This window comes from Vipera berus (assembly GCF_964194415.1).
Source record: "Vipera berus genome assembly, chromosome: 11".
NCBI lineage: Eukaryota > Metazoa > Chordata > Lepidosauria > Squamata > Viperidae > Vipera > Vipera berus.
In genome coordinates, this window is record NC_138214.1 from 16633962 (window position 1) to 16652199 (window position 18238).

At 45.2% G+C, this 18238-nt stretch overlaps 1 protein-coding gene across 2 annotated transcripts in view; it reads right to left on the reverse strand.

The window, feature by feature from the left end:
- Positions 1 to 18238, reverse strand: part of LOC308673121 (ligand of Numb protein X 2-like) — a 52912-nt gene continuing 34674 nt past the window's right edge. Inside the window, exons 4-10 of one of the 2 annotated variants that reach the window (XM_081336554.1) lie at positions 17360 to 17556; positions 15503 to 15859; positions 9710 to 9895; positions 6634 to 6808; positions 6237 to 6465; positions 4861 to 5019; positions 1 to 2728 (exon numbers count right to left, since the gene is read on the reverse strand). In XM_081336554.1, the coding sequence (XP_081192680.1) occupies positions 2593 to 2728; positions 4861 to 5019; positions 6237 to 6465; positions 6634 to 6808; positions 9710 to 9895; positions 15503 to 15859; positions 17360 to 17556 (1439 nt within the window). In that variant the 3' untranslated portion in view covers positions 1 to 2592. Of the gene's footprint in view, positions 2729 to 4860; positions 5020 to 6236; positions 6466 to 6633; positions 6809 to 9709; positions 9926 to 15502; positions 15860 to 17359; positions 17557 to 18238 lie in introns of both variants that reach the window. The other variant, XM_081336553.1, reaches the window with a different exon arrangement.

Consider the following 18238-nt stretch of genomic DNA (forward strand, 5'->3'; position numbering starts at 1 on the left):
TAACTTCAGAATAATTTATCAATGTATCAGAGCAGTGACAAACATTCTGTACATTTCAACAAATTCTTTGGTGCAAAATAATACAGTAGCTACTAGATTTCCTGCTGATTGTTGAAGGCACATTGAAATCAGACAATACAATGAAATGAAAATGCGCACCCCCTTCATTTGGAAACAAAAACAAAAAAGGCTTGACGTCCTTGTTATAGCCATTGCAAGAGTCACACAGTACAGTGGTCACACACGACTCAAAGACGGAAGTCAATATTCTTATCAATTAGGCAGACCAATATCCTTTGAAAGCAGATCTGAATGCAGATGCTGACTTTCAGAAATATACTTCGACAAATACATTTTTAAGTGAATCAACCTCCTTAAATGGAGCACTAGTACCTACTTGCCAGATTCAAATGAGGCAACGGAGTCCAAGCGTGAATCAGATTTAAACATAGACCATAAGATCTTTTATATTTGCTATTTCACGCAGCCCATGTGAATATTAAGCCCTGTGTTTCCATCAGCCTGACTTGCTGTTCAGTTGAAATAAACTGAAAGACACACCTGACCTTCCAGGAGGTGGAGGTCCCATGTTCCTGAGGGAAGCAGAATGCCCTTGCAAGTTGTTTCCTGAGATGTGTGTACCTCCCACCCACCCATCTTGTCAGCAAGTGAGAGAAGCAAGGGCCTCCAACCTTGGCAACTTTAAGACTTGTGGATTTCAACTCCCAGAATTCCTCATCTAGCCATGCTGGCTGGGGAATTCTGGAAGTTGAAGTCCGTAAGTCTTAAAAGTTGCCACGGTTGGAGACCTCCGTAGTAGACCGTTTGCCGTCAGCAACTTAAAATTTCTGTGCAAATCAAGGTCTGAGAAATCCCTTTTAACTGGAGGTAGCAGGCCCTATTTAATTTCCTGATTACGACAAACTAATAAATTCTCTTAACTTATTCCACAACCACAAAATATTTGCAAACGGGCTGGTGGAATCGCTTTGTAAATCATGAAACGTCGTAGATCACGGACAACAGAAAGCAGGTCCTCAAACTGGTGAAACAAATGTAGTGTATCCTATGCTTAGAAAAATAATTGTTGTTAAGGCTATTTAAGGAAAAAAAGAGATTACTTTTACAAAAATAAAATTTCTATGTTCAAGTGTCAGCATGTGCAAGAAAACATTGCAAACGCCTTCCTTAGGCCCAGTTCTTACTACCTTTCTGTAGGGCGGGCTGCTTGTTCCTTTTTTTAATTCGGTGTGCAACTGTTCACAGGACAAAGTCTCTGCCACGGACAAAAGGACATACTTGTTAAGCAATCCTGCTAAGATTGTTCAGCATACTTGTTAAGCAGTCACAAGGATGCTCCATTAGTTAAAGGATATGACCGATCTTAAAAAAACAAAAAAACAAGCAAACACTGCAGGGATCAGATCGAAAGGAAAACAACACAGGGAGTCAGTTGGCTTTTGATTGCTTTTTTTTTCCCCAAGCGGGCAAGGTTGATATGCTGAACACCTGGTCATCTCCTCCTTTTTCTAGTAAACCGCAGAGAGAAAAGACCGCTTGAAGGTCTGCAAATTTATCTCTGCAGAGGGAGAACACGCTTAAAAGGACAGTGTGGGTAGATGGCTTTATTTCTTCCTAAGTGTTGCCTTTGGCCGTCTTAATAAGCTGCTGTGATCAGAAGTTAACCAGGATTGGGGTCCTGATGAGCCGGGATGGGAATGAACCGGAAGAGAATTTTTCTTCAAGACACGGAGGAGGGGGGGGGGGGAAATTGGGCAGCTGGCCCTGTTCGGAAAGCCCCCATTGTCTGCAGAGTCACAGCAGGCCTCTATTTAATGTATATCCAATGGCCAAAGTCTGCCTTTTAGTGGCATTCCTCCGGAATGAACAGCTCTTCCCGAGGTCGTTCACACCCCCTCTAACGTGGGAAATAAAGTGACAGGAGAGAAAGCCTGGAAAGGGGATCAGCTGAGTGGGGACACCCTTCTGTTGGGCTTCCAGATCTTCTTGAAAGCAACTCCTGAAGTCAAACAAGGCTGTGACACGTTACATAACTGGGAGATTGGCTCAAGGCAGAACAGTCGGATTGAGCAAGAGGCATAAGCAGACCTCAACAATGGCTGAGCCTTCCCAGGCCTCCTACTTTGCAAGGCACAGTGCGGCAGATCTAAATGATTCACCCGTTGCAATGATCAGTCAGGATCTTCAAGGTTGCTACTTCAGTTCAGTAGGAGCCAAGATTACCTTTTGGCTTGCTGTCCTTCAGTTCAGCAGGTTGAAGAGAAGAATTCGGGAGAAGCAGGCAGTGGCTCAGAGTTTCCCTGTTCAACAAAAAAAAATAACCCTGCCACGATGCACCTCCAACTGCTGATCGCAGGACAGCTTTCCACTTACTGAGTGGATGGATCTAAAACCACACACAACAACAAGAAGCTATGTTTTTGGGGTCTTTTCCGTAGAAAAATCTGCACCTTGGAGGAAGCCTATCTGAGACCAGCTCAGCCATTCATCGGTTGGTTGATTGGTTCACTCCAGTGAAAAGCTCCCCCAGAGGCGTTTCCGATTAAGCATCCTATTATTACGATCGGCCCCTTAGATGAGGCTGCCAGGCCAGGAGACCACAGTTAGAGTCACTTTATTCCGTTGTTCCTTCAGCATTGGAATGAGCTGACTGTTGCTCATTCCCACCGCAGACACTCCGTTGACAGCCACAATTTCGTCCCCGCACCTAGTGGGGGAAAACGAACCAGCACTGTTACAACAACATTCTCGAGGCGTCCTCCACTGTGAGTCAAACAGCAACTAAAACGTGCATCGTGCTAAATCCCCTACAACAGGGGTCCTCAACCTGGGCAACTTTAAGACTTGTGGACTTCAGCTTCCAGAATTCCTCAGCCAGCTGGCGTTCTCTGTGGGCGCGCGCCAGGACCTGTGGAACCGCTTGCCGGTTGAGCTCCGGATGGCCCCCGACCTTCGCTCCTTCCGGCGGGATCTAAAATCCTATTTATTTGAGCAAGCCGGCCTGGTCTGATGGGTTTGGGGTTGGGGTTTTTAACATGGTTTTAATTATTGTATATATCGGGCATAATATTTAATTGTTTTTAACTTTTGTACTTTGTTTTTAAATATTTATTGCCCTGTACACTGCCCTGAGTCCTTCGGGAGAAGGGCGGTATAAAAATTTAATAAATAATAAATAAATAAATAAAAAATAAGTCTTAAAAAGTCGCCAAGGTTGAGGACCTCTGCCCTACAACACTTTTAAACACACACAAGCCATGTTTCTTGTCCATTTTTGTTTCTTCCTATCGTGTTTACGTTTTTGCACTTCTTTTTTCTATTTCTTTCTTTCTCTAGCCATTTGTTTTTGTTAGCTTCTAATCTTCCTGTTTTATAAAAAATATTAATAAAGTATTTAAATACCATGTGATCAAACACACAAACAAGGACAAACAATCAGCCCAAAAGGTTTTCAAGCCAACTCGCACAGTAACTCCCCATTGCAAATGAGTTTACAGCGGTTCCTGTAAAATATGTTTCAACTGCTTGGAAACTCATTGAATTTGGTTCTCAAGACATTTTGATGGAAAAATTTTGCTCCGGTACCCATCATTTGCTTGGTACTCAACACATAAGCTAAAACATGTCGGTGTCAACTGCCTTGTGACTCACTACATTATTCCTTAGGGCAGGGGTAGGCAACCTTGGCTCTTTTATGACTTATGGACTTCAACTCCCAGAATTCCTGAGCCAGCATGGCTCAGCTTGGAAACCTCTGCCTTTCCCCTCAGCATGGCTGGCTCAGGAATTCTGGGAGTTGAAGTCCACGAGTCGTAAAAGAGCCACGGTTGCCTACCCCTGCCTTAGGGGAATAATCTGTTTGGTACTCATCACTTTTGGTACTCACTGCAACTCCCAAAACCAATTAACAATGAGTACTCAGGTACCACTATAGGACGGGTATGTAACACAGCTTACAAAGGTGACATTTGCTGACTCTCCCAATCAATTGCAGCCTTGCTTCTTACATGCTGCACACTCCGTTTTTCAGGGGGGAAAAGGGGGGGGACTATGCTTCCTTCCCAAACACTGAGCAGTGGTGGCGCAGTGGTTAGAATGCAGAATTGCAGGCTAATTCTGCCAACTGCCAGCAGTTCCGATTCTCACTGGCTCAAGGTTGACTCAGCCTTCCATCCTTCCATGGTCAGTAAAATTAGGACCCAAATTGTTGGGGGTAATATGCTGACTCTGTAAACCAGGGGTCCCCAACCTCCGGTCCGTGGACCGGTACTGGACCACGGCATGCCAGCAACCTGGCCACACAAACAAGCAAAACTCCATCTGCGGGATGCAGGCAGCACACAAAACCAGGCCCCCTCCGGTCCGCGGAAAAAACTCTTGCCATGTAAACAGTCCCTGGTGTCCAAAGGGTTGGGTGCCTCCGATGTAAACCGCTTACAGAGGACTGTAAAGCACTGTGAAGGGGCATATAAGTCTATCGCTAGTGCTGTTTGCTGTAGGGTCATGAAAAGCTAGCTGAATTGCATAAAGGCAGATGCAATTTTCGCATGCTCTGGGGAAATCTTAAATGTTGACTTTTTCCTCCCTAAGTCAATCTTGTCTTCTGGCGCCTGCCCAGACTAGCCCTGCAGTTTTCTAGACAACATTTTTCAGCTTGGTCTTGACCTCTCTTTCCTACGAGTGGGAGAGACAGGGTGGTCCAGGGTCAGCCTGCTGGTTTGTGCCTAGGGCAGGGCTGGAACTCAGGATCTCTCAGCTTCCGCCCTGGGGCCTCTAACCCCTACACCAGACTGCCTCTCAAGCAGAAAACCCAAACCGTAGGAGCAAGAACGCACGCACTTCAGCCGGCTGTCCCAGAAGGCAGGAGTGGCAGGCACAATGGTTTTGATGAAGAAGGGCTGGTTTCCTTTGCTCTCTTCGAATCCGCCCACGATGCTGAATCCCCAGCTGTCCGAGTTGCTCTTGCGCAAGACGACATCTTGACAGCAGTGGAGGTGGCTGAAAGGAACAAACAAACAAACAAACACGGCTTGCTTTTCTGGGTAGAACAGCCCCTCGGCGTTATCGCTTACCTTTGGTAGGGAGATGAAAGAAGCACCACGGCAGGAGTGGGTAACTATGGCAACTGTCAGCCGTTCCAACTCGACCATTTAGAAAAGAAAAGACTTGGTTTGCCAAAAGTACACTTTACGACCTGTGGATTTGAACTTCCCGTAATGTAGAGGTGGGGAAGCGCACCAGGTGGCAGAACTCTGACACAAGGCAACCCTGCAGGCATCTCAGGTAACATTCCCTGCAGTGTCCAGGAAATGGACCTGTCAAAGTGGGGATGTCAAAGTGGGCTTCTGTAATTTATATTCCCGTTCCCCTGAGTTTCATCAGCCACAGTCATGAACACACAAGCGTCCATCCCACCGTAACTGACCCAGCTTCAAGTTATTCTAGTCCACCCTGCTTTACTTGCTTCACTCAATCACGCCAAGGTCCATCATCTCTTTCCTCAAAGCAGGATCTGCCACGTTGCCTTCAGAAGTTGTGGGTGCTCCATCACTCATCAAGAAGAGACTGGGCATCCCTTTGTCCAAAATGGTACTTGGTCTCCCATTCAAGCAGGGGGTTGGACTAGAACCGTGGCGGAGAACCTACTGCACAGGTGCCACAGGTGGCACGCTTAGCCCTCTCTGTGGGCACACGCGCCATTGCCCCAGTCCTAGGCCTTCAGCTTGGTTTTATAAGTCCTTTTTGCTTTAGGCCGCCGTGTGCAAAAAAAGAAAAAAGGTTCAATCAATCAATCAATTTCAACTTCTCGCGGGGAAAAAAAAGATCTTGCAAAGTTGGAATTGATTGGTTGAAATGTTTAGTCCCACTCAGTCTGCTGTTACCACCGCAGCCATGCCCACCCGATGGGCCACACCCACCCAATGGGCCACACCCACCCAATGGGCCATGCCCACCCGACACCCAACGATACATAAGTGGGCTTTGGGTTGCAGTTTGGGCACTCGGTCTCTAAAAGGTTCACCATCACTGGACTAGAAGACTCCAGAATCCCTTCCACCTCTATTATTCTGCGCTCTGGATTTTAATTCTGGTGGCATTCTAAGAACACTCTCAAGCACGATTTTTGAAAGGCTAAGTCAAGAAAAACGCCTACGGTTTTTTTGATCAGGCTAAAGTAAGCAAGAACCTCTTATCACTGCCAGCACCAGGCTGACCTTGGCAACCCGAGCCAGGTGATCCAGACAGGAGACCAGCTGGCCCAGCGGTGCCCGTTTTCCCGGCTGTCCAGGCTCTCGGCCCCTTCCGATGCCTTCTCTGGGATGACAACCTCCAGCGCTTTCAGCACCACCGTCTGTAAGGCCGCGTTTGATTTCAGAGCAGAGACGGCTTCGTTGTAATTCAGATGAGTCAAATCGACATTGTTGATGCTCAAAAGTACATCTCCTGTTACAGAAATCCAAAGGAGACAGATTAGAACCAAGATTTGGGTAAAAAAAATACGGTACCTTCCTAGTTTGGTTCACGCTTTACAAATTCATGGAAGCAACATTCTCTGTGTCAGGGATAGCTTAATCAACAAATGTTTTTTTTTAAAAAAAGGAGATATCCTACCTTTCTTAATTCTCCTATCCCGGAAGAGACATCCAACGGGCTGGACACTGGTTACATAAATGGGGAGTTTCGCTTTGCTATCTCTTCCTCCCCCTATAGTTATTCCCAAAGACTCTTTGGGGTCCTTTTTTATGGTAACCACCTTTTCCTGGCTGAAGTATCCTTGAGGGAGTATCTAAAAGTTCAGAGGAGAACAGGGAATTAAGAAAACAACCCGTATATTAAATGTAGAATAATTAATGTTAATTACGTTGAAGAGATGTAAATCCCAAGCCAGCGGACTCCCCATTACGCCAGACTGAAACAGCTCTATTTTTTCTTTTTTTTTCATTCCCAAGGGAGATTTTGCAAAGGATGGAGGATACCATGGCAACAGCCAAAGGAGCTACACCGTGATTAAAAACATTAGAAGAGATTTCTCATGAGAATCCCAGAGGTGCTTTTTCAAAAGGCAACTGGACTTTGTTTTTCCTTGAAGACGTTTCACTTCTCATCCAAGAAGCTTCTTCAGTTCTGGCTGAATGGTGAAGAATGGATGGATTTATATTCCTTGCAGTCCTCTGGTCATTAGCACTCTCTCTGAGAGTCGTTGAGGCCACTTGGAGGTTTATCTGCCCTCAAGATCACCTGAATAGTGCAAGGAATATAAATCCTTCCATTCTCCACCATTGAGTCAGAACTGAAGAAGCTTCTTGGATGAGAAGTGAAACGTCTTCAAGGGGAAAAGAAAAAAAAAGTCCAGTTGCCTTTTGAAAAAGCATCTTTGAGACAACCATGACCGGGATGACTGAGAATCTCCATAGACATTTCTCATGAGAAATTCTAAAAAGTTTGGTTTGGAGAAAGGGAAAAAAAAGAGTTATTTTTAAATGACACCCAGAGGTATTTTGTCTGGGACAACTTTCAGAGTTGAAAACCTATTTTTTAGGTTTGAATTCCTAGGTAGTAGGCTAAGAGAAGGCTAGAACGATGTATTCAAAACACGTTCAGACACCCTTACAATTGTTGCCTATTCTCTCTCTCCCGTCTTTTTCTCCCGTGGAACCTCATAGCACTAGCACTTAGACTTATATACCGCTTCACAGCGCTTTACAGCCCTCTCCAAGCTGTAAAGAGAGTCGGCCTCTTGCCCCCAATAATCTGGGTCCTCATTTTACTGACCTGAGAAGGATGGAAGGTGGAGTCAACCATGAGCCGGTCAGGATTAAACTGCTGGCAGCTGGCAGAATTCTAACCTCTGTGCCACCACGGCTCCTTTAATTATGCTTTAATTAACCATGATAAGGAGTCTGGGGACAATTGAAGGAACTAAGTATGTCTAGTCTAGTGAAAAGAAGGACTAGGGGTGACACGATAGCAGTGTTCTAATATTTGAGGGGCCGCTACACAGAAGAGGGGGGGTCAACCTATTCTCCAAAGCATCTGATGTCGGGATGAGAATCAATAGGTAGATCATTAGAGAGAGCTCCAACTTGGCATTAAGAAGGAATGAGAACAATTCGTCAATGGAACGGAAGTTGCCTCCGGAAGTTGTGGGTGCTCCATCACTGGAAGCTTTCAAGAAGACATTAGACAACCATTAGTCCAAGATGCTGTAAGGCCTCCAAGGTCCCTTCCAGCCTTCTGTTCTATGATCAGGTTTTCACCTGATCCCTTCCAGTGGAATAAATGTTTCTCTACCAGGAGACCTTGATGATGACGCTGGAAGAGGCCTTCACACAAACAGCACTTCCGCTGCTGAATTTCTCTCCCTAAACCAACACAGATTTAGTTATACACAGACACAGACACACACACACAGACACACACACCTTTCTTCTTTTCCCCCCTCTACATTCTATTCTGCCTTGCCTTAACTTTTCACTTTCTCTGCTGCTTTAATGACTGGCCACTTTGTACCATTTTCACGACATTCTTCGTGTTTTTACCCAGAAGATTCCACACGAGCCCTTTTTAAGTGGCAAGGGGAGAAATGTTGTGAAGTCACTTTAAAATGAAATTAGAGCATCAAATCACTGCAAATGGCTGCCTGTCGCCTGCTCTTCTCTTATCTGCTGTCATCAGTTTCCTATTCTGCACAACTTCTAAGTTCCTAGTTATTTATTTATTAAATTTACTTGCTGCCCATCTCACTACTGAAGTGGCCTGGCGCCTCCTAAGTCGCGGCACCGACCACCTCCAGCCCAGAGCGCCTCCATTAGGCCCCCCAAGCCATTACACAAAATGGCGCTCCCCCTTGCCAGGCTGAGAGGGGCCCACGATCAAAGGCTGCATTCCAAAAGCAGAGAGCAGAGCCAAGGCGAAAAATTAAGATTCCATCTCACTTCACTTCCGTTTACATAAATGTGGTTAATATAATTACTCTCGCACAATGTACTTAACAATCCCACCCAGGTCATGTTTTAAACGTTACAATCTGAGAGCCATGTTTGAGGGCCCGGGGGTGGGGTGGGGGGCTTAAGGCTTTGAGGGAATGGGTGGGGGCTACATTCCACATTAAAATAAAAGGGTAGCGTCTGCAACCCGGAGCAATCTAGACCTCTGTAGAGGAGATCATCTTAACCCTGCAAGTTAAAAACATTCCCGTGGAAAGATCTTTAACCATTTACAGGTAGTCCTCAACGTATGACCACAACTGAGCCCCACATTCCTGTTGTTAAGCGAGACCGCTGTTCTGAGTTTTGCCCCATTTTATGACCTTGCTAGCCACGGTTGTTAAGTTAGTCACACGGTTGTTAAATGAACCTTCAATGAACGGTTGTTAAGTTAGTAACACGGTTGTTAAAGGAACCCTCGACTTTGCTTGTCCGAAGGCCGCCAAAGGGGATCACCCCTGGTGGGGCACTGCGACCGTCATAAGTATGAACGAGTTGCCAAGTGGCTGAACTTGGATCACCGTGGGGATGCTGCAAAGGTCGCAAGTGTGAAAAACGGTCATCACAAGTCACTTTTTCCAGCACCACAGTAACTTCAAATGGTTAATAAACAAACGGTTGTATGTCATACTCTCTCTGCACAGACGCCATTTTCGTAGCGCTCTCGGCTCAAGTAGAGAAGTGATCACGTCAACCAATACCTTCTGATAGTTGGACCTTTGCCGGAAGTGACTTTGCTCCGGCTTCCTGCGACTGTGCCGGGGGCTTCCCCCGTTGCTGCTGCTGCTGCTGCTGCTGGCGTTGGAGGCGCTGCTGTCCTCAGCGGCTTCCGAAAGCTGCACACCGGACTGGCGGAGAACCACAAAGGTCACCTGGGCTTCACTGCCCTGTCGGGGGACGTCATAAAAAAGGAGAAGCTTAGGAGAGAAATAACCCAAACCACCTTAGCACCTGATGAGTTCCTTACTCACAGAGGCTTTTAAGGACCCCCAAGGGTCTCCGGGAAAGCTAGAGGATGCTTCCATTAAGGGTTTGTTTTCAATGTGTATTTGTGGGCCTCCAATACATATCTATCTATCTATCTATCTATCTATCTATCTATCTATCTATCCATCCATCTCCATCCATCTATCCATCCATCTCCATCCATCCACATAGGATGCCCACATTTGATATATATTGAATTTCCTGTTTCTAAGGCTGTCATAAAGCCAGTTTTAAAAAATGAAATATACATTGAAAACAAATGTGTTATATATAACACACACAATTGTATGTGTGTGTGTGTGTGTGTGTGTGTGTGTGTAAAGAGAGAGACAGAGAGAGTGATGTATGTATGTATGTATGTATGTATGTATGTATATATAAACACAGGGAACTAAAATAAGTGAAATAATAGTGTTTGACTGAACAACTAGCCATTTCCACAATCAATACACAACTGTGGAATGTCGTTATTTATTATATCCCAACCTTATTATTTGTATATAAATAACTCAAGGTGACAAACACACCTAATGCTCCTTCTATTTTCCCCACCACCCTGTGAGGTGGGTTGGGCTAAGGGAGACGGACTGGCCCAAAGTCCCCCCAGGCACCAGTCATGCCTAAAGCATGAACTCATCATCTCTTGGCAATTAAGCTGCCAGCCATGCCTAAGGTGGGACTAGAACTCACAGTTCACCATTAAACCAAATTGGCTTTACGTAACTATTAAGCATGACACAGGCATGTTACAAAACAGCAGCAGTTTCTCTTTCAGCTACATAGTCTTGAATCCAAAATTTAGGGACAGAACAAGAAATCAATGTGGAAAAGGCCAAGAAGGAGTTCCTGATTCTACCTGCCCCCCAAAAATCCCTATCTTATAACAGGAGGGGTCAAGATTACGATACACATCTAAGAAAAAAAACCAGTCAGAATGGACAACTGCAGCTTACAATACATAACCTTGAAATGTTAATGCAAGTTAGCAGTTAGTTTATTCTGTCATAAAGTCTTGGATTTACCCTTAAGCCAGCTCAAGTGAATACTTAAACTGTGGCCTAAAATAATTGCTCATTTACTAATACACTTATTCCAAAGCCTGTTGATACATCACACTGGAGCACAGTGTTGTTGTTTACTCGATGCGATCCCGTAATTATGGTTTGTAAACCACAGTATAAAGCTTAAGGTTTGCACATCCCCACCAATTATGGTTTACACAATAAAAATATGAGTCAGCGTGCCGAGCTGTCAACAGAGTTTCTCTTGGCATTGTTGGAAAGAAAGACGGGATTAGTTACCCATTATCTTAATCACCAAATGGAATTCCTAAGGAACAATGCAGCATTTCTTCCCCTGCTATTTATCATCAGCATCCAAACTACGACACATACTGGGGTCTTTGATGGACTCTGAGCTTGGTAGGCTTTTTTGGGGGAGATGCTTCATTACCAAACAAGGGAGCATAAGCAGCAGCACTGGTGGGGTTACCTAGTTTGGTAATTTTTATTTTATTTTTTTATTTTAATTCCATTTATATCCCACCCTTCTCCGAAGACTCAGGGAGGCTTACAAGTCTGCGAGGAAACCACCAAACTCAGAGGTCACCAAGAAACCCACGCTTCAACCCTCAGCTACAAATATTCCCTTCTATAAATACACGTAGTCCTTGACTTATGACCACAATTGAAACAGGAATTTCCATTGCTAAGCAAGGGCAGTTGCTAAATGAATCACACCCAATTTTACAACCCTTTTGCCAGGGTTGTTAAGTGAATCACTGCAGTTGTTAAGTGAAACATCACTCATTAAGCAAATCCAGCTTCCCCACACCCCCCCCATTGACTTGCCAGTTGCAAAGTGCCCAAATTTTAATCAATGCTATAACAGCCGTAAGCATGAACAGCAGTGGAAAGTCACTTTTTTTTAGAGCCACGGTAATTCCCAACGGTTGCTAAATGAATGGTTGTAAATAAAGGAATATCTGCAAGCGGCTGCATGCTGCATTTGAGGTCTGTGGGTCTGTCTCACTACATACATTTATACCTTTTCAATCTAAGCTGAAATTTTTGCCCTCAAATGGGGGACTATCTTCCTGTTGTAGTAATCACACATTTAGCTTAAAACTTCAGTTTCTTGGAATTTTAAAAATAAAAAAGATACACCTAAGGGGTGTTTTTCTTTGTTTAATTTAAGAGGTCACTGAAGCCACGAGAGCAAGTTCTAACAATCCCGTGGCAGTGCAGGGCCCATTAAATGGTTGTGTGGTGTGCATGGTATCCTCTCATATCTTTGTTATTATAGCTTTAACTCGATTTATTTATTAAATGCATATGCCACCCATCTGACTGCAACAGCAACTCTGGGCGGGTAATTTCATTTTAACTGCATTTTTAATGGTTTTTTAATTATTGTCATGGTGGGGGTTTTTTTCCTTTTAGCCGTGTGCACCGCCCAGAGTCACAAGTATCAATCTAGTAAATAAATAAATAGATTGCTCAGTTACATAAATATTTGCTCTAACTCCTTGTATTTGTCTTTCTATTGTATGTGTGTTTCTTCACACGTGCTCGCAATCCTTACTCCATAAAATGTGGCATGGCCCAACTCTTTCCTCTTTTACCAGTAAAGATAAGTGTCCTCGACTTTTCTCCCCACATTTGTTAAGGGAATCACTGCGCTTGTTAAGTTAGTAACACGGTCGTTAAGTGAATCTGGCTTCCCCCATTGACTCTGTTTGTCAGAAGGTCGCAAAAGGAGATCAAGTGATCCCCAGGACGCTGCAACCGTCGTAAATGGGAGTCAGCTGCCAAGCAACTGAATTTAGATCACAGGACCGTGGGGACGCTGCAACGGTCGTAAGTGTGAAAAACGGTCATTAAGTCACTTTTTTCAGTGCCGTTGTAACTTTGAACGGTCACTAGATGAACTGTTGTAAGTCGAGGACTAGCTGTAATTATTTTATTTTATTGTTTAACTCCTCATCACCGCCATGAATTTACAAAGCGACCCACTTAGCTTATTTTCCCCAACCTTTCCTGCAGATTCATTTATCCCTCTTATTTCTTACTAAGCACAGGTAGTCCTCAAGTTTAGAACAGGGGCCTTCAAACCCGGCCCTTTTACGACTTGTGGACTTCAACACCCAGATTTGAAATGAAAAAAAAATAACTTGGGATCATTTTTCACTCTTATGACCATTGCAGCATCCCCGGGGTCATGTGGTTTACATTCAGATGCTTGGAAACTGACTCGTACTTATGACAGTTGCAGCGTCCTGGGGTCACGTGATCCCCTTCTGCGACCTTCTGACAAGCAAAGTCAACGAGGGAAGCCAGATCCACTTAACCACCATGTCCCTAACACAACCACTGCAGGGATTCCCTTAACAACCGTGGCAAGCAAAGTCATATCATGGGACAAAACTCACATAACAAATTTCTCACTTAGCAACATAAATTCTGGCCTCAGATGTGGTTGTAAGTCAAAGACTTATTTGTCTTTTCCCAATTCTGCAGCTGAAAATTTAAATCATCTCAGGTTTCTGTTATTTATGAAGTATTTATAAAACGCTTAACCGCATTTAGGGAAAAAAAAAACACCATGCACAAGAAGAACAAATTCCAGGAATTCCCTGCCAAAATAAAAACCAAAAAAAGCACCCAACCCCAGACTCCAATTTGCTTTGATGTGTCTGTTTCTGAGCCTACAGGAAAATGAAGCAGTGCGAGGCAATTAACCGGATTGATCGTGTGTGTGTGTGTGTGTGTGTGTGTGTGTGTGTGTGTGTGTTGCTCGTCTTGGGGAAAGACCCTGTATCCTCGCTGGCAAACACGCTCTGACTGCAGGACGAGCCACCTTCAGTCACGACAGGCGGTCCTCGGCTTACAACCCTTTGCTCAGCGACCATTCAAAGTTGCAACAGCGCTGAAAAAAGTGACTTAAGGCCAGTCTTCACATTTAGGATCGTCGCAGCGCCCCCACAGTCAGGTGATCAAAATCTGGGCACTTGGCCACTGGCGGGCATTGGCCGCCCTCGTAGCATGCTGGGGTCCTGTGAACAGCTTCCAACCAGCAAAGTTAACAAGCGCTTAACTCTGGCATAAAGGTCACAAAATCAGGTGTGACAACGATGGTCTTGCTTGGCAATGGAAATTCTGGTTCCATTCGCGGTCCAAAGTCGAGGACTTTGTATTCTCCAAGGCTGAAGAAACCCTTGACAGGATTTCCTGGACAGCTGCAGCCATCCAAAATATTTGTCAACACTACAGGATGTGGATCAAGGCTCGGTCTTGAGCTTCTCCAGATTGGAAGTAGCCCTCGATTTACAGCCACAACTGAGCCCCAAATTTCTGTTGCTAAGTGAGACAGTTGTTAGGTGAACTTTGCCTCACTTTGCAAACCTTTCCTGCCACAGTTGTTAAGTGAATCACTGCAGTTAAGTTGGTAACACCGTTATTAAATGAATCTGGCTCCCCCATAGACTCTGCTTGTCAGAAGGTCGCCAAAGGGGATCACGTCACCCCCGGGACGCTGCGACCGTCGTAAATGTGAGTCAGCTGCCAAGCAACTGAATTTTGATCACAGGACCGTGGGGACGCTGCAACGGTCTTAAGTGTGAAAAACGGCCCAAAGTCACATTTTTCAGTGCCATTGTAACTTTGAGCGGTCACTAAATGAAATGAAGGACTAGCTGTCATTATTTCATTTTATTGTTTAACTCATCACCACCATGAATTTACAAAGCAACACACTTAGCTTATTTTGCCCAACCTTTCTTGCAGATTCATTTATCCCTCTTATTTCTTACTAAGTGTTCTGTACCAGCCTGCTACCGGCCCTGCAGCAAAAGCAGGGACGACCCCTTTACAAACGGCAAGAGGCTGGAATAAAGCCTGCCAAATTTATTAACATAAAACAAGAGCAAGACAAGACACCAACCATAAAAAACGAGCTAAGAAGCAGGAACAATCCAAGCGGTTGCCTTCAGCAAACCAGCCCTCCCACACATTCCCCTTATATAGAGTTCAGGGCGTGGCTTCTCTCTGCCTCCTTCTGAGGTGCCCCATTGCCTTCCTCTGTTTACTCCTGACTGACTGCCTCCTGCGTCGGGCGTCCTTGAACAGGGCCAGCTGTGGGTCATCTTCATCCACGCTGTCAGGCTCACACAGCTGGGTCTCCGTCATGACCAGGTGGGAGGGGCCTGGCTGAGGGCTCTGCGGAGCCTCAAGGCCATCATCAGCAAGCTCTTCAACACCCCCCCTCCTCCTCCTCCTCTGAGTCGTCTGACCCAACTCCCGAACCCACAGGCTGACCCTGAATCACAACACTAAGCACAGGTAGTCCTCAAGTTTAGAACATGACCCTTCAAACCCGGCCCTTTTACGACTTGTGGACTACAATTCCAACTTCAAGTCACTTTTCTCCAGCGCTGTTGTTCCTTCGAACGGTCACTAAGTGAAGTGTTATCAGTAGAGGGCTACCTGTCTGCTGTCCTTCAAACTCACCTGGATGATCTGGGCAGCTGCTTCTGGCGTCCCTTGGCGCAGATCCTGACCGTTGATAGAAAGGACTTTGTCGTTCTGACGCAGCTTCCCGTTCTTGGCTGCCAATCCTCCGTCTAACAAGTCCAGGATGAAGATCCCAGGTTCGTCGTTTTTTCTGATCAGTTTAATGCCCAGGGGTTCAGATCGGTCTCTTTTGACGAGCACCACGTGGACCACTTCCTGGTTCACGACTGGCGGCCCTGTCCGGTTGGTGAAGCCCTTCTCTTGAAGCACCAGAAGGCGGAGCTCCTCGCAGGGCTGGCGTAAGAGCGAGATGGCTTGGCAGTGGCTCACGCTGCTGATGTTCACACCGTTCACCTGGGAGAAGGGCAGAAACAGCGGCTGGTCAGAAGATGGCCTCCTAAAGGCCCTTCCCTCCTTTCTGCATCACGGGCAAAAGAAAACAACGGGGTGTAAGCGCTGTAGGAAGGAAATCCTACGACGAAGCAGGGGACTTCTCCAGGAGTTTGTCCTGACTTGCTTCCATAAGAGCAAATAAAATAGGATGAGAGCAAGAGCACTTAACTTATATACCGCTTCACGGGGCTTTACAGCCCCTCTCTAAGCAGTTTACAGAGTCGGCCTGTTGCCCCCAACAATCCGGGTCCTCATTTTATCAACCTCGGAAGGATGGAAGGCGGAGTCAACCTTGAGCCCCGTCAGGATCAAACTGCTGGCAGTGGGCAGTGAGCTAGCCTGCAATACTTCATTCTAACCTCTGTGCAATCACAGCTCAGTAGGAGGAAAAAGAGGGAGGGAGCGAAGGAAGGAAGGAAGGAAGGAAGGAAGGAAGGAAGGAAGGAAGGAAGGAAGGAAGGAAGGAAGGAAATGGGAAAGGCAGGGAAGGTATTAATAGCACTAGATTTATATACTGCTTCATAGTCCTTTACAGCCCTCTCTAAGCAGTTTACAGTCAGCATGTTATTCCCAACAATCCAAGTCCTCAGTTTACCGACCTGGGAAGGACGGAAGGCTGAGCCACCCTTGAGCCAGTCAGGATCGAACTGCTGGCAGCGAGCAGTGAGTTAGCCTGCAATTCTGCATTCTAACCACTGCATCACCATGGCTCGCATTATTCTGAAATATGAAATATACTGGTTGTGCCAGAGGTCATTCATGGAGGACAGCTGCAGATCATGGCCAGGGAAGGTCATGAAAATCCCTTATGAAAGTAAGGAAGACAACGGACCAATGGCAGCATTTTTTCTCTCTCATAAAAATCAGAAAAAGTAAACCGGAAAAGTTGCAAAGGTACGTAGTACACAGGTGTTCATTCAAAAAGCTTAGCAAAGCTCTGTCCAGCTCCCACACACCTCCGACCTCCGTGTCTATTTTATGCCTTCCACTCCTACCATTCCTCCTTGCTTTACAATTAGTCCTTGACATTCGTTCTGTGACCGTTCCAAGTTACGCCACTAAAAAAAAGTGACATGACCGTTTCTCACACTTATGACCACTGCAGCATCCCCAAGGCCACATGATCAAACTCCAGACACTTGGCAACTGGTTCCTACTTCTGACCGCTGCCGTTTCCCCTTTTGCAACCTTCTGACAAGTCAATGGGGAAGCCAGATTCATTTAACAACCGTGTTACTACCTGAACGGTTATAGCGATTCATTCAATAACCGGGGCAAGAAAGGTTGTAAAACAGGGTGATAATCCTTTAACAACTGTCTTGCTTAGAAATTTTGGGCTCCATTGTGATCGTAAGCCAAGGACTATCTTGTACAACCTTCCAAAAAATCTGATTAAGATCTGCTACAGCCAATTATCAACAAGTCATGTTGCCTCGATGTTTTCATGACAGCAAAACCCACCTCCAGGATGTGGTCTCCAGGCGCGAGTTTTCCATCTGTGGCTGCCACGGAATCCTGAAATATCTCCTGCACAACTATGTTCCCGAGAGGTGTGTCTTTGCCACCGACTATACGCATGCCAAGCTCTTCCTCGGGGTCCTCTCGGCGGAGTTCGATTGTGCTCGTCTCCGCCAGAAGACTTGCTCTCTGAGGTAAATCTGACAGAGCAAAGTCAGAAAGTGTATGTCAGGATTAAAGTGCTGGATTATTTTTTTTTTAACAATTTACAGCAAATACGGCAACCTGCATCCATCCCATCCTTTCTCACCAGTAATCCTGCAATCTCCAACTTTTTGAAGATGCAATTTTGTATCTAGAGTTTGTCCTTCCTCGTTTCTAGCAGCTAGTACCTAAACCCCGGAATAACTTGACTTCAGGTCTCTGAAATCTACTTTGGAAAAGCTTTCAAAGCAGAAAAGTTTGGAAAAACTTTGACCCACTATATTTGTGAGCCAAGATGCGTAAGTAGAAGTGTTATTACGAATGAAAATTACAAGACACAATTTTCATTTTGAACAACATAATCCCACAGTCCTGTTCCATCAACGCAAGTATAACCATAAGAAGAACAGAATTACAAACTTTAATTAAAGTTTTTTTTGCAATTCTACAAAAAATTCATACAGATTTATCTACCATAAATCTCACTCTGCCTTCTGGCTAGTTTACACTCCCAATTAAAATTTTTAACTGATATAGAATTTTTCCTGGATATCTTAAAACTCTTAAAAGGAACATAAAATGGAAAAAGAGGCCAAATATATTTTTGCATTTTGCCTCCTTGTTACATCTGCAAGTACTAATTGTCCATTGTCCATTCGTGATAATGGCCTATAGACA